The 12644-nt window shown below is 39.5% G+C and overlaps 1 protein-coding gene across 1 annotated transcript; it reads right to left on the reverse strand.

Annotated features, from left to right (window-relative positions):
- Window positions 1-3048: 3048 nt before the first annotated feature.
- Window positions 3049-10973, reverse strand: otop1 (otopetrin 1). Its single transcript, XM_084705278.1, has 6 exons — window positions 8312-10973; window positions 7990-8126; window positions 7677-7735; window positions 7459-7589; window positions 5448-6361; window positions 3049-4658 (listed from the first exon to the last, which is right to left on the reverse strand). The coding sequence occupies exons 1-6, from the start codon at window positions 8682-8684 to the stop codon at window positions 4488-4490; spliced, it is 1785 nt and encodes a 594-aa protein (XP_084561404.1). The 5' UTR covers window positions 8685-10973; the 3' UTR covers window positions 3049-4487.
- Between the last annotated feature and the right edge of the window lie 1671 nt (window positions 10974-12644).

Here is a 12644-nt window from a genome sequence, read left to right on the forward strand (position 1 = left end):
CTGGCTTCTCAAGAGAACAATCAGGTCATTAATCTACTGTGTGCGCGTGGTAAGACGCAGGAATTCTGAAATAACCAAGTTGCGATCTCACCCAACTGCCATTCTCAAAGCTGAAACAAAGGAATTAACGTGCATTTTACATTTTACGCGCTAGTACTGAGCCGAACGATTGTTCGGTGCGCCAAAGCGGCGAAGAGCATAGCTCATTGTCATCTGCATGATGTTACGCGTGCAGTCTGACCTGCCTAGCCAAAGTAAGACAGCTGCAATGAAATTGTTGGTCTGAGCTATTTTGAGTTCCTTAGCGCTCTGAGGGAGGAGGGAGTCCCCTGAGCGAACACGCACATACATGCGTACACCATTATGCTTTTAAATCTGAAAGCACGCGTGGATGGAAACATCTCTACTACACCTATAGAGGTTGCATAGGCTACACTATACCATATTTAAAACCTCAATCAGGAGTTTGAAGTGTTGGGTATTCAGAACACTCATCAACGCCCGGGCGAACTCAATTCAGGGGGCGCTTATACACGTAGGTCTATAGCCTATCATATATAACCAAATTACTATTCACAAGACATATTCCATTAGTTATTTTGCACACGGAAGGCTGGCCTATACATTATCATCGATGAATCTATATTTGAAATGCAGTGGATGAAGAATGGATATAGTGCTGTAGCATGTTGTTGGAGGCTGCAGAAGCGTCGGCTCTCCGACGAGCTGTCCATGGTACTGAAAACACGCACGGGAGAACCCTGTTTGTGCAGCCTCCACTTTTATGAGCTGAAAAGGTCTTAAATGCTGTGCTATTAAAGTATATGTTAAATATGACTGAATGTATGGAGTATGGACTAGCCAATTATTTCAGAAAAAGTGAGCAGGACGGTTTAATCGTAAAATGTATAGCCTATCCTATTGATCCACGGCAGCATGATGCAGGCAACATCACGAAATAGGTGAGTCATAACCGCGCTGTGTCCGTGCATGTGAAAACGCAACAACTCGCTGTGTTGCGGAAGTAGCTGCTTTCCTTTTACCGTTTCCGGTTCAACGTCATTCTTATTTTTAGACATTTATACATGTTTGTCAAATCGTTTTGACGCCCGATCAAAAATAATCTCTTGGTGTCCTGTGCCCAATTCTCTCGAGTATCTAGGCTGCCATGTAAAAATCCTGTCAAAATGTATCTCTCTGTACCCTTGTGCCCATGGTGATCTAATCTTTTGACCGACTTTTATTTCGCCTAGTCGCACAATTAATTTAAATCTACGAGCCATACACGTGGTCAACCTCCCAGATTATGTAAAAGTAGGTCTGTAAATGTCAAATTGCCTTTAGGCAAAGAATATCTCAAATGCAACTGCTGCACTGTTATACATAGGCCTATCTATATAATCTATATAATATTCATAATGATCCAATGCAATTGGGTAATCCAGTAGGTCTACATCCACCCACACTAGATTAGATAGAATTTCATTTATTCCCTCAAGGACACTCACACGTCTAGGCTGCAGCATGTAAATCTAAATGATATTATTGTGATTTTAAAACTACAAGAGGCTGAACAATAATACAATTGAACAACATTTTTTGTTGATATTTACTTGGCAAGGCGAAGGCCTACATGCCAAGCATCGTTGCTGCTTCAAACAAAATATTTGGCGCCACCATGTGACAAAGGTTAGTAAAATGATGGATTTTAGACTGCAGTCTTCAGACTGTTGACATTCTTTAAACAACAATCAATAATCCCTTGTTCGTTGGTTGTCCACTGTCCACTGCATGGGTTCTCGTCATCGGTTCCAACTTTGAACATTGTGCCATTTTGTTAACAAATATTTGAATTGTTGTGTCATATCCGCATGAAATATTTAGCATAGAGTATCAGGAAAAAAACAACACCTAATGGTGGTTGTGGCACACATGGTTTCATTACAAATAATTATTTCTTTATGACAGATATACATACATTTTTAAAGATTTTATTTCAGTTTGCATTGTTAAAATAGTTTCCAATGTGACATTAAGATGAACAAGAGTGTGCAAAACTGTCATCAAGGTAAAGTTTGATACTTTCTCTGTTACTACATGATTTCATGTGCTATAGTTTGCTACAGTTTTCAATGCTTGCTACAGTTTTCAATGTTTTTCTACAATGTATAAAATAGTAAATATATAGAAAATCCCTTTTTAAACTGTATATTTAACACGATGTATATACTGTACATATATATAGCAATATATTCACAAAGCTCATCTCAGTCCATGTGCCTGGACAAAACAAACTACATTGCTGCTATAGAGCAGACAAACACGTGCAGCAACCCACCTCAGATTTTGCGTTGACGTAAATGTATATACATAGGTTAGCTAAGTAGTACGTCATACCTACATAGCCTTTATCTTTAACTAAAAGATGTATTCAAAAAGTAAGATTCAATGGCATATTAAAAAGGGTGTGTAGTCTTTACAATTTCCAAGGACATATTGTATTCAGTTCTAAAGTAGCCATCCCATCATTGAAAAGGGACAAAATGCGGATTTACTTTTATCTTAATACAATGCTGGGAAAATGACCTCACTGCAGTCTCACAGTTCTCACAGCACGCCATGACGCATTGCTTAATTTTAAATCGTCCATAGGAAAGGTATGTTTCAATTTTCTGCGTTTCCGTTTACAGAAAGGCTATTGTAATTCAAATAGCACAAGATTTATAGGTTTCCAAAGTTTGATGTATTTATGCATGAAATAGAGAATAGGATGTCCATAGCCTTACTTAACTTTTCCCTTTGTAGTCAGTGTTCATATTAGCAGTCATTTTGAAGATATGCATTTTGGATAACTAACTTTAAAATGAGTTTCTACAGAGCACAAGCTGGTTCATACTACCGCAAAACACAGTCAATAAACACAACATTTGTTACTGCTAACTTTAAAAACAAATGCTAACCAATTTGTTTCAGCCATGTAATTGCAGTTATTTAACAGTAGTTCCATTGCAGGACATGTTACAAATCTAGGGGAAGAAAAACAAAGTGTATTTGTTAAATTTTCTAATTTATTTGTCAACAAAATATACATTTGAGCAGAAAGAATCCAGTCCCTGTGTGCTCGACTGAAGAGTCCCTTCACCAGCGTTGATTATTAAACATTCATATAAACTGAGGGAGGTTGGGTCTGCAAGCACATCGTACAACGGATTACGAAAAAAGTAAACAATGCTTTTTGTGTAAATGTAGTTTAAATGCACTATGGCAAAATATATTTAGGAAAAAATAACATAGGATTATAACCATTACAATAAACATATCGAAGAGAAAGTGCCAAAAACAGTGTCAGTTTGTTCACTCATTACAACTCATTATTTGATTGAATATTTATGAAATATGTGTAGGACCAGTTCCAATATTTTTGTCAAATTAAGCCTCTCCACATAATGGTGTTGAGTAAACCTTATATTCTTATCTTATTCTTAACTTTAAATTCTCAAGGACATATGAGAGATTGGCCATTGGAATGATTATAAACCAGTATAGAGAGATGAAGCCAAAATAATGAGTATAAGGCCTACACAAATTAAATATTGAACATAAATGCCATGTTCCATTAGGTTTAATGGTACCTTTATCAACTGAATGTTAGGCAATTAGCAACCCATAGAATGAAATCTTGTGATTGATCACATCAGCTAATACACGCTATACTGAAAGATTCTGAGAACTATGGTACAAATATAGTGTTGTCCTAAGACTTGTACCAGCCTTGTAGTTCAAGTACCACAGTGTGTTGTGTATATCCTGTGCATAATCACTAATGAGAACATTATCCGTGTACATTTCATACAAACAAACACAAAAGGGAAACTAAAAAGACTTTTGCAGTTACATGCCATCCTCACAGTACAATTGTTATAACATAAAATAATCAAAGTGAGAGATTTTTGGCAACTTGATCATGATCTTGATCATGTTTGGTTTGTAACTCAATTCCAAGATGTTAGAATCTTGTTTACTGAGATGGAATTCAAGTTTGGTTGATTCACCACACTATTTCCTGGAAAGCACAACCTTACAGAGGGCATAATATACTTAAAGTATTTGTAAAATGTCATAACATGTAGTAGAAAGTAGTAAACCGTCACTAAATACGAAAGAAAAAACCCTAACATTTAGATGAACCCACATTTAAAGACACTTTCCAATGGGGGGTATCTCACTGTAAAAGTCATTCCAAAGTCATTTGTTGTTTTACTATAGGTTGCATACAGTACAGTTATAATGATACAATATTAATGTGAATATCTCATTTCAAACAGTAGAGATCTGATTTGGTCTACCCGACTTAAGAGTGTTAGTGTGACCACAACATCTCCTGAATGAGTGACCTGTGTTTGCAAAAGGCCTTCTTTGCAGCCTAAGGTGACAAGTGTTCTTGTGCTTGTTGTCTCGTGTGTAAGGCTTAGCTTGCTCTACCCCGGTCACACTCTCCGGAACACTTCAAAGAGGGAGGCCACGGAGTGCATGCGGTAGAAGAGGTTCATGGGTATGGCAAAATTGAGAACTGTGATCCATATGGTGAAGCCATATATCTCCTGCTCCAGTCCGTTATCATATTGGGGTCGGCAGCCAAAGGCAGGGAGGATCCATAGCTGGATGAGGGACAAAGGAAAGTTTGAATGGGCAATACATTTGAAAAGGACTACAAAGCCTATAAGAAAAACTGTTCTTTTAATTCAAATGGATGTGTTCTAACTTTAAAGTAGGTTGACAAGAGTCATGATAAGTCATGATTTTTGAATGACAAATCTAATATAATGTATCCGAGAGTAGAACAACAGTATAGAACGACTGTATATAAGGTAGCCATCTCAATGTTGTGAACAACATTGCTAAACCATGTTTGACCAACAGAGCTGTGGTGGCATTTTCTTCTGCCCCCTTGAACACTGGTTCCCCTATATGCATTAGATTGCTCTAATGTCCCCAAAAAAACACCAGCAAGGAAAAAGGAGTGGAGGAGGGGTAGAGACAAATGAACTCTTCTGCAGTTGGAGCTGAACTGGAGCCTTAGGACACTTTGCTGGCAAACTTGGCATGCACAATTGCTGTCAAATATCAGTCAAGTTTTAACACTTCCGTACATTGCTTTCAACTTGTTATAAGCTAATCATTGAACTGATTTACTAAGCTAACAATCCAAACACAACTCTGAACATATGATCTACTTAATAAATGAAATATACCTCTGGTGCAGTGTAACCTTTGTGTCTTTCTGATCTTGTTGGCTATAGGTGGAGAAGAGTATTTACCTGAACAAACGTCTATCAGAATAGACCAGGAAGTAGTATTTAACTATTCATGGTAAAGTATGGTATGTAGTAATCCAATACCAGTAAATAAAAGCTAAATATCAGAACATTCTATGTGAGTGAACTTACTGAGATGTTGCACATGAGGAGGAAGACTGAAATGTTCTTTAGAATCTGCCTCTTCCTGTTTGGGGTCTCCACAACTTCGGTCACTACGGGCAGGGTCACTTCCGATTGTTTCCGCGGGCACCCGTATACCTGGCCATTCTCCTCCTGCTCGTTCTCCAATGTCACACAAGTCTTGTCTGGAGTTTCGTATGCCTGGTTGATGATACCATTGTAGGACGGTTTCAGAGAGGAGGTGACCGAGAAGATCTCTGGAGCAGTTGGCAGTTCGGGATCTTCCCTCTCAAAATCCTCCCTCTGGCGGTACAGGGACTCGATGATGAAGAGGTTTTGTATGTACTTCTCCAGGATTATCAGGAGAGAGTACATCAGGTTGGTCCAGCGGTAAGGGAGACTGCTGCTAGAGGCTGACACGGCCACCACACTGCACCACGACATGAGCCAGGAGCCCACGGAGGAACTGAAGAGAAGCTCCATGTCCAGCTGCCTCGATGGGTTCTTGGATGTGTCCATGGGGGTTTGATCGGCTCGGTAGATGACCAGACCCACTACCCCGGCTGAGCACATGAACACCAGAATAACTATGCCGTAACAGTAGAACATGGACACAGCCAACTCCCGGGTATAAATTGATTCCTCTATGTGGATGATGTACATCACCAGCACCACAATGGTGCTGGCCAGCGCGAGCAGGCCTAGAAGAGGGCCTATCACCAGGCCTTGGGTCTTAGTCGCTGGCCTCTTCCGATTGTACATGAGGTCGATATTGCGTCCTATGTTCTTCCACATGACAAATAGCATGGCGGAGACAAATATGTGATACTCGATATTAAATGGGTACAGATAGTACAGGCTGTTGGAAAATATTCCGCAGGAGCTGGTGGTGCAGTTGCAATTAGGTTCGGAATGCACTGAAACTAAAAAAAAAAACAACACAACAACCCAACATTTAGAATCCAGTATTGTATCCATCAGAATTGTTTAAATGAGCAGTCATATGAGTTATTACAGTCTGCAAACAGACTTTGACCATAAATGTCTTCCCAACAAAATTGTAGTCCTGAAGTAATGCAGTAATGCGGTACTAAATCAGTATTGCTGATTTATTGGACACTCAACCAGTCTGTATATACAATGCATACAAATGATCAGTCACTGGAGTAAAAATGAACAGTAATTTTTTCTAATCTTCGAACTAAAGAAAATCTTTTCAGTTTCATGTCCTAGCCATTTTAAAAGGTTTTATATGTTTTCCCTCTTTCTCAATAGTCTCATTGTTCATAAACAGGCAGTGTTCACAACGCCTGTAAGTAAAGTAAACATACACAGTCAAATATCCTTTTGGACAATGACACAAGCTATTCCCCAGAATACTGATGTGCTTGCTTCTTTCAGTGCACTGTATTCAAATAGTTTTAACTGGTGAGGCACTCCTGAAATCAACTAAGGCCTCAACCATCTACCTTGCCATATCTTCCACACCCAACACCACAACCAGCAAACCCCCTCCAAAGGGCACCCCCACGGTCTTGCTCCCTTTAATTAAAAACGGAACAACAGCCGGGGTGCAGCCAGCCTCACAGTCGGCCGGATATGAGGGGGAACCAGTGAAGACGACCAACCCCCCTCCAGTCTCCCCCTGGCTTAGGATGTCCCCCCTTCTCAAGCCCCTCCACCCCTGGCTTAAGATGTATCAGTTACTGTAATTGCAGTGCCCTTGGGAGCACCAGGGCGAAGACAAAGCCGTCTGAGGTTGAGCTGGGGGTGCCAAGAGGGGGAGTGGGTGGAGAAGGGGAGTGGGTAGGGGATAGCAGTCGAATCCATCATGTGAAACCTAAGAGAGAGGCGTTCGACACAAACAAGACCTGCCGGACTGCCTACCTAACCCCCACTGCCCCCCCTCCCCATCCCCCCAGCTCCAAAACTTTTCTTTACTCGATTGAAGTGAGCTCTCAAGTGGACTATTGTTCTTTTCTTCTAGATACAAGCCAGCAATCGACCCCATGGCCCTTACCTATGGTAAGGTTTAGATAGTCCATGGCTGAGACTCTTCTAATGTGGTCGCTCAGGAAGTGCTCTGACTCTGACATTACACCGTTGCACCAGAGGAGGAGGTTGGTAAAGACTGCATGGATGACACCAAACCTATGCAGGAAATATACATATTTTGTGTCATTGGAAATGTATTGTGTATTTTATTTTTTATGTGAAAGGTTATCATATTCCACATACCTTTCAAAGGTCTCAAACGTTTTGATGACATCTTTGATGTGAAACCAAAGGAAATGCACCTAAAAGATAACACCAGATTTGAGAACTGAACAAAGTAGCCAACATGGTTTAAAAACTTTAAATCCCAACAACTCTTCACCTGAAAGTAAAAGTATAAAAGTAAAAAAGTGTCAAACAATAAACCAACATGAACATTGACAGGATTATGGCATTCATAAAACTTTAAAGCCTGAGAAACAAATACCACAATATTCTGAACAACACAAATACAGACACAATTCTTTCTAATTAAATGGTTGAATATTTGTCTTACTTGTGCTATGGTGTGAGTTGCGTGAATGACGGGGTATACTCCATGCACCTCCGATATGCACGTGTGGTAGCCCACATAATAGCCAATACGGAAGGCATCCATAATCAAAGCCAGGAGAGCCAGAACAGTTAATCCACCTACCAATTAATACTTATTGGTTATTATAGAAACACACAAAAACTAAAGTGCCATTAATAGCAATTTGATTGATGTAGGCCAAAGATTGATAGATTTAGATTACTCCAAATATTCAGTATCCTATTATAGTGACGACTAAATATTGTCAGCATAATTGTATATAGCCTACTGTAGGCCTACTTACCTCTTACCCAACAGGTAGTCGCGTGTACATCTTTATCCACCGGTACATTATTTTGTCTGTCTCGCACCACGACGTACCACATCATCCATACCAGTTGCAGGATCATGAGGGTTGTAATAAACGACAGCAGGTGCTCTTCCTTCACTGATGCTCCTTCGTATGCTATAGCCAGCATCAACGATAAGCCGACTAAAAACAAGTTAGTCCCGTACTGACCGCTGAGGATCTCCGCGTTCTTTCTTGGGTAGTCCTCCGTCAAGCTAACTTTTAACTGGGTAAAACATTTATTTTCTCGCCCCGAACTGGAAGATGACGAGGAACTGTTACAATATTTATTCAAACACATAATATCCAGACCCCCGTCCTCCTCCATGGTTCCTTAACCTTCCAACGTCAGAAAAGAGTAGCCTAATTGTTAGCACTGTGCGCTATAACTGCATTTATGAAAGGCAAAGTGCGTTACCTGTTGCAATAAGCCGGTGGATAGGATGCAAATTAGGTGGATAGGAAAACTCCTCTAAGTACATGCCAATTAAATGTTTACAGAGTCGGTTATTAAATATATTTTTCTTTAGAGCGTCACAGTGTTTAATATCGTTTTGGTATCTTGGCCATTTAGCTGAAATTACTTTCTCGCGTCCTAGGCCTATATACCGCTTGTTATGTCACTGAAAATGTACATATTGAGTTTCAGACATGGAGACCCCAAACCGTTGTCCTCGTTGACTTGCCATGGTTCTAGTAAATTTTGTTGACTGGGTCCAAACATGAATTCAATCTAGACTACACAATACGAAAACGTCACTGCTAAATATCCAATATCTTACAGACCAGTTAGAGACCATCCTTCTTTTCAAAGCAGTAGCCAACTAAGAATATCTGTCCCCATCAGGGTGGAATCCGTTTTACCTAGTAGCCTATAAAATTAAAGTAGCCTAAAACACATTATTTAATTAAATAGACGATGGTATAGGCTACATGTGGAGTTGAAGTTAAGTGCATTGTCCTCCAATGCTTAGAAGCTCTATGTCCAACAGTCAGCAGATATTTTAATCCATGTGCTTTATCATGGTAAGAGCTATTTTTTCAAGAGTGAAAAAAACCCGAATCAAATTTCAATGGTTCAATCCACAATGGCTCTTTTAGTACACAGCCTTGCTGAGGTCTGGGTAGAATCGGTCTCTCTGCGTCGACAGCTTCATTGAAATGTTTGTCTATGGCAACATCTGGCCCTATTTATGACTTGGCTAAGAGTGAAATTAGCATAGTCTCGTGGTGCATTTTTAGTTCTGTTGTCGAAGTGACATTTAGGCTACATTTCTATTCATTTGTGGTGATACCCTATCAGTTACTGCAGACCTGACCTGAAAATTATACAATAAGTTCAAAGAACCATCCTTATTTTTGGGGAACAAAGGCCAGGATTTGGCAGGATGGCGATGTAGCCTACTTTCCTTTTCAGAGTTTGAGACGAGTCGTCTATTCTGGACACACAATTCCGACGTCTATAAAATGTGACGATCTGCTCAAATCCATGAGGGAATGACCTATCCCAGTGTAACAATACGCTATTGTTAAATTCAAATTCCATTGTAGTCTAATACAATATAATTTCTGAACGATAGCCTAAAGTTACACTGCGGCAAACGTGTTATTTTTTTAAATACGATTATATCGCATCTGCATGCCTCACACTTTGTTCATCAAAAGATCCTATACTATTGATGGAAATGATCAAATGCAATATAAATGTGTGTTGAATTAGAGTGCAATACAATTAGTGAAATTGATAGGCTTAGGCCTTACAATGGATTCCATTATATTTCAATACCCTCTTCCTGGGAAAACCTGACCGGATACCCCATGACCAAGATTTGTTCTCAAGTGTATCCCAACTTTCACGCATTTAGGTCAACTCAACATGCCAAATCCTTTTATTTTAAAAGAGCCACCTGATATTGCTAAGCAAAGTAGACAATCAATAAAGGGCATGTTTAATTGTCTCAGATAAAGCCTACACGCCATTAAATGGTCTTGAAAGAATGATCCATGAGTAGGCCTACCCTCTGATAGGGATCGAGCAAAACAATGATAGGCTTACACAATACCGTTCATATATACACCCAATCTTGGTCACAGAGGCCTACAGTACACTTATTGTCCACAGACTATGACTGGTTTGAACCAGAGCCATATAAAAAGAGAGTTGCGACACTTCTATTGTTATCGAAGAATAAGGAAGAAAAGCGTGTCACATGCGACTATATTCCAAACATTGAATTTTCCACCGTTCAACCCCATTCGTGTTCAGTGTCTCCGAAACAAGTTAACAGGTAAATTGATGAAAATCCAGCATTTTTTCATATTTCTACCACCACATATCAATTGTTATTAGTAGTATTTTATATAGCCAGCTTTAGATCAAGTTTATCGTAAGATTATAGCTTAGATTCTAAATGCAGTTAGAGCTAGACTGTAGGTCTAGTATCTCTAACGAAAGCAACACTTTACTAAAGCTAGCTTGAAAGCACGTGTATCATAACCAAGTCAGTTGGTTTATAGTCTGTCAAATTAGTTCTAGTTATTGGTGTTTGTTGGTAGCCTGGCTGCCAGCCCAACTTCTCATCGCCCACAAAGAAATTTGGTCGGGAAGTTGGGTCTCGTATTGGGAACAACGACATAAAACCAGGATCTGGGCGGACCAATGAAATTGCCAGGGTGGGCTTTATACGATGATGGACAGATGATCAACAGTAACGTAATCAACAACGTCACGAAAGAGCCCTTGGGTTGAATTCATTTTCAACAAACAACATATTACGTTGCTCTGATTGGTTGTAGGTCTATCCAATTGAGCGTAGAGGCATTTGTTTTACGAGTTCGGTTGAAACACGCCCCGTAGTTACAGCCCAACGGAGAGTTTTCATACTCATATTCTGACTAGAATTATGAGTATGACAACGTCAGGCTAGTTTATTGGCATACAAAGTCTTCTCTTATTAGCATACATCTGATTAGAGCTAGCAATAGTAAATTGCAGATTAAGGGTTCCCCTATCGCATGGGCGTAGGTTTAGGGGGGACGCTAGGTACTATTCCCCACCAATATTTTAAGATGACAAAATTGTACCCACCAATATTTTAGCGAACTCCTTTGTCCTGCAATTTGGATCGATTCCAGAAAAAATACTTCGCACAATATTTGCAAAACGTATTCGTATTATTGTTCGTTGCCCAGAAAAGGGAAAAATAAATTTCCAAGTTAACCAATGTGCCCTCGAGCCAAGATGATGTCATTTAATTGGCTGAAGTTGCAGAAACACTTTGTGAATCTTGACTTGCAGAAAGAGAGCTGTCAGTAGTCTGACACTGTAAACTACTAAATACGCCAGGAAATAATAAAGCCTCATATTAGTATTTCGTTTGGTCTCAGTATTGATATTTTTGACCCTTTTGTGCTTTGTAGATAGGAAAATGTCACCCAAATAGAAGAGATGTATCAGAATTTTTTTCACCACCCAGAGAGTAAGTAGCTATAAGGTCGTTGTTAGTTAGATAGTCGGAAAACTACCCACACAGTGCAAACCTGCTAGCCTGACATCGCCACCCATTCTACAATGGACACGTTTTGAAAGTTGTTAGTGTAGTAGAGTAACTTTTGCTTGTATTAAATGTATCCCTAGCGTCTGCAATCTTTCAACCAGTGTGTTAGCAGCAGCTGGTCTTACTGAAGCCAGAAGGATAAAGCTCAGAAATCCAGTATAGATGATGTAGGCCTAGTACAGCTCCATAAAACCTTTTTTTTTTTTTTTTTTATTGGGGTGGGGTGGGGAGGGGTGCCGGGCAGTGTCCCTACCAAAGCTGAGACCAAACCTACACCCTTGTGTTCCAAGGGCTGCGCGGCGGACCTAACAACACCCTTGAACTTTATTGACGATAAAGTACTGCCTCTTGTACCTTATTGCTTAAATATATACTGATATATATATTTTTATATATATATATATATATATATATATATATACTACATTCAAACAGTATATATAAAATGCGTATGAGAGTAGGCTAATACTTTAAGTCATTAGCTAACAGCCAAAACATTACAAATAGGAGGTTGCCTTGTATACTAGCAAGACTGAAACCAACAAGGCTGCCTGGAGATACTGTATTTCCAGGCAAAAGAAAACATTTTAATCAACTTCCTTGAGAAATTCTGTAAACTTTTAGACACATTCAAATTATGTAAAAGCCCTAATGTAAAAGGTCAGCAAGTTTGAGCATGTAAAAATTATTTGTTGATACTAGGCCTTCTCACAAATACAGTAGATAAATAC

Source organism: Hypomesus nipponensis, chromosome 9, assembly GCF_054491055.1.
Source record: "Hypomesus nipponensis isolate SF chromosome 9, ASM5449105v1, whole genome shotgun sequence".
In the NCBI taxonomy this organism is placed as follows: domain Eukaryota; kingdom Metazoa; phylum Chordata; class Actinopteri; order Osmeriformes; family Osmeridae; genus Hypomesus; species Hypomesus nipponensis.

Bases quoted from the DNA above. Each gene is read 5' to 3' on its own strand.
- otop1 (XM_084705278.1), bottom strand. From the start codon at position 8,684: ATGGAGGAGGACGGGGGTCTGGATATTATGTGTTTGAATAAATATTGT. The intron at 8,127-8,311 runs GTAAGTAGGCCT...ATTAATTGGTAG, and splicing joins GACTACCTGTTGGGTAAGAG to GTGGATTAACTGTTCTGGCT. The intron at 4,659-5,447 runs GTAAGTTCACTC...TCCCTCATCCAG, and splicing joins TCCTCATGTGCAACATCTCA to CTATGGATCCTCCCTGCCTT.